The sequence below is a fragment of the Toxorhynchites rutilus genome, chromosome 2 (assembly GCF_029784135.1).
Source record: "Toxorhynchites rutilus septentrionalis strain SRP chromosome 2, ASM2978413v1, whole genome shotgun sequence".
NCBI lineage: Eukaryota > Metazoa > Arthropoda > Insecta > Diptera > Culicidae > Toxorhynchites > Toxorhynchites rutilus.
The window spans coordinates 196,476,349-196,477,892 of NC_073745.1; the positions used below are offsets into that span (position 1 = coordinate 196,476,349).

At 46.4% G+C, this 1,544-nt stretch overlaps 1 protein-coding gene across 1 annotated transcript; it reads right to left on the reverse strand.

Annotated features, from left to right (window-relative positions):
• Window positions 1-203: 203 nt before the first annotated feature.
• LOC129766578 (uncharacterized) lies at window positions 204-1,037 on the reverse strand. Its single transcript, XM_055767152.1, has one exon. The coding sequence runs from the start codon at window positions 1,035-1,037 to the stop codon at window positions 204-206; it is 834 nt and encodes a 277-aa protein (XP_055623127.1).
• Between the last annotated feature and the right edge of the window lie 507 nt (window positions 1,038-1,544).

The window sequence follows — 1,544 nt, forward strand, 5'->3', positions numbered from 1 at the left end:
CGATGAACAAACAACTGTTGCGATGCTGTTATAGTAACGTTAGTTACAAGTTGCTACGCTTCCATCACTCCTCCTCATCGCTAACTGATGTAACTCCTAGTTTCTCACGTAGATCCTCCAGTTTCACTCTGTTCAAGGGCTTCGTAAGGATGTCCGCCAGCATAGTTTCCGTTGGACAGTAGGTGACTCTGATTTCATTCCGTTCAGCCAAATTCTTTACAAAATGAAACTTCGTCAATATGTTTTGATCGTTTTTCTCCGTTGCTGGTCAACATCTTGATGCAGCTTTGATTATCTTCATAGATCTGAATTGGGGTCTTCACAGCATCTCCGAAGTCTTGTAAGAGCTTCCTAAACCAGATCAGTTCTTGACAGCATTCGGCAAGAGAAATATATTCCGCTTCTATTGAGGACAGTGCGACACACGTCTGTTTCCTTGCACACCATGCGATCGTACCGCCGCCTAGCCGGAAGAGATATCCGGAGTTCGATTTCCGATCCTTGACGTTGCCAGCCCAGTCAGCATCTGCGTAGGCTTCAAGAGTTTGAGTACCATTTCCCAACCTAAGTTGATGGTTGATTGTAGCCTTTAAGTACCTCAACACTCTTTTAGCTTCAGTCCAGTCTTGCTCAACCGGTTGGCTGACGCTCCTTCCAAGGATTGACGCACTTATCGCTATATCCGGTCTGGTATTCACAGCCAAATACAGTAAACCACCAATGAGGCTTTGATATTTGTCATTAGTGGGAAGCCTCTCCGAGTCCTCCTTTTGCTGTATATATCCGGGGTCCATTGGTATTTTTGATCCTTTCGCATCCGCTAGTCCAAAACGAACAGCAAGCTTCTCGATGTACGACTTCTGGCACAAGTTGTAGCCATGCTCCGTCTGGATCACTTGAATTCCAAGGAAGTGTTTCACGTCACCTAGCTCCGTTAGCACGAACTCTGAACCCAATCTCCGGATGACATCGTTGTAAATCTCTTCGTTTGGAGTTACCAGCAGCATGTCGTCTACATATACCAAGAGATAGGTCATTTGGTTGTTCCGCTTCCTAACGTATAGACAAGGATCCGCCACAGCTTGTTTGAAACCATTTCGCAACAGGACTTCATTCAGCTTCTTTCTGCACTCCTGGTGGTGGCTTCATATAGATAGTTTTATTGAGGTTCCCGTTCAGGTATGCAGTCTTCACGTCCACATGTTTTACTAGTAGATTACACCTAGCCGCAATGGTCAAAAGTACCCTGAATGTTGCCTGCTTCGCTACAGGCGCAAACACCTCATCATAGTCGAGTCCAGAGCGTTGCGTGAAGCCCTGGGCTACCAGTCGGGCTTTATATCTGATGACCCTTCCGAACTCATCTTCTTTCTTCTTGTAGGTCCATCGGGATCTAATGGCTTTCTTTCCTGGAGGTAACGTAGTGAGCTCCCACACACCGTTCTGCTCCAATGACTTAAGTTCATCCTTCATCGCTGCCTTCCAGGATGCGTTATCAGCACTACTGATGGCTTCATGGTACGTACATGGCTCGCTGGACTGTT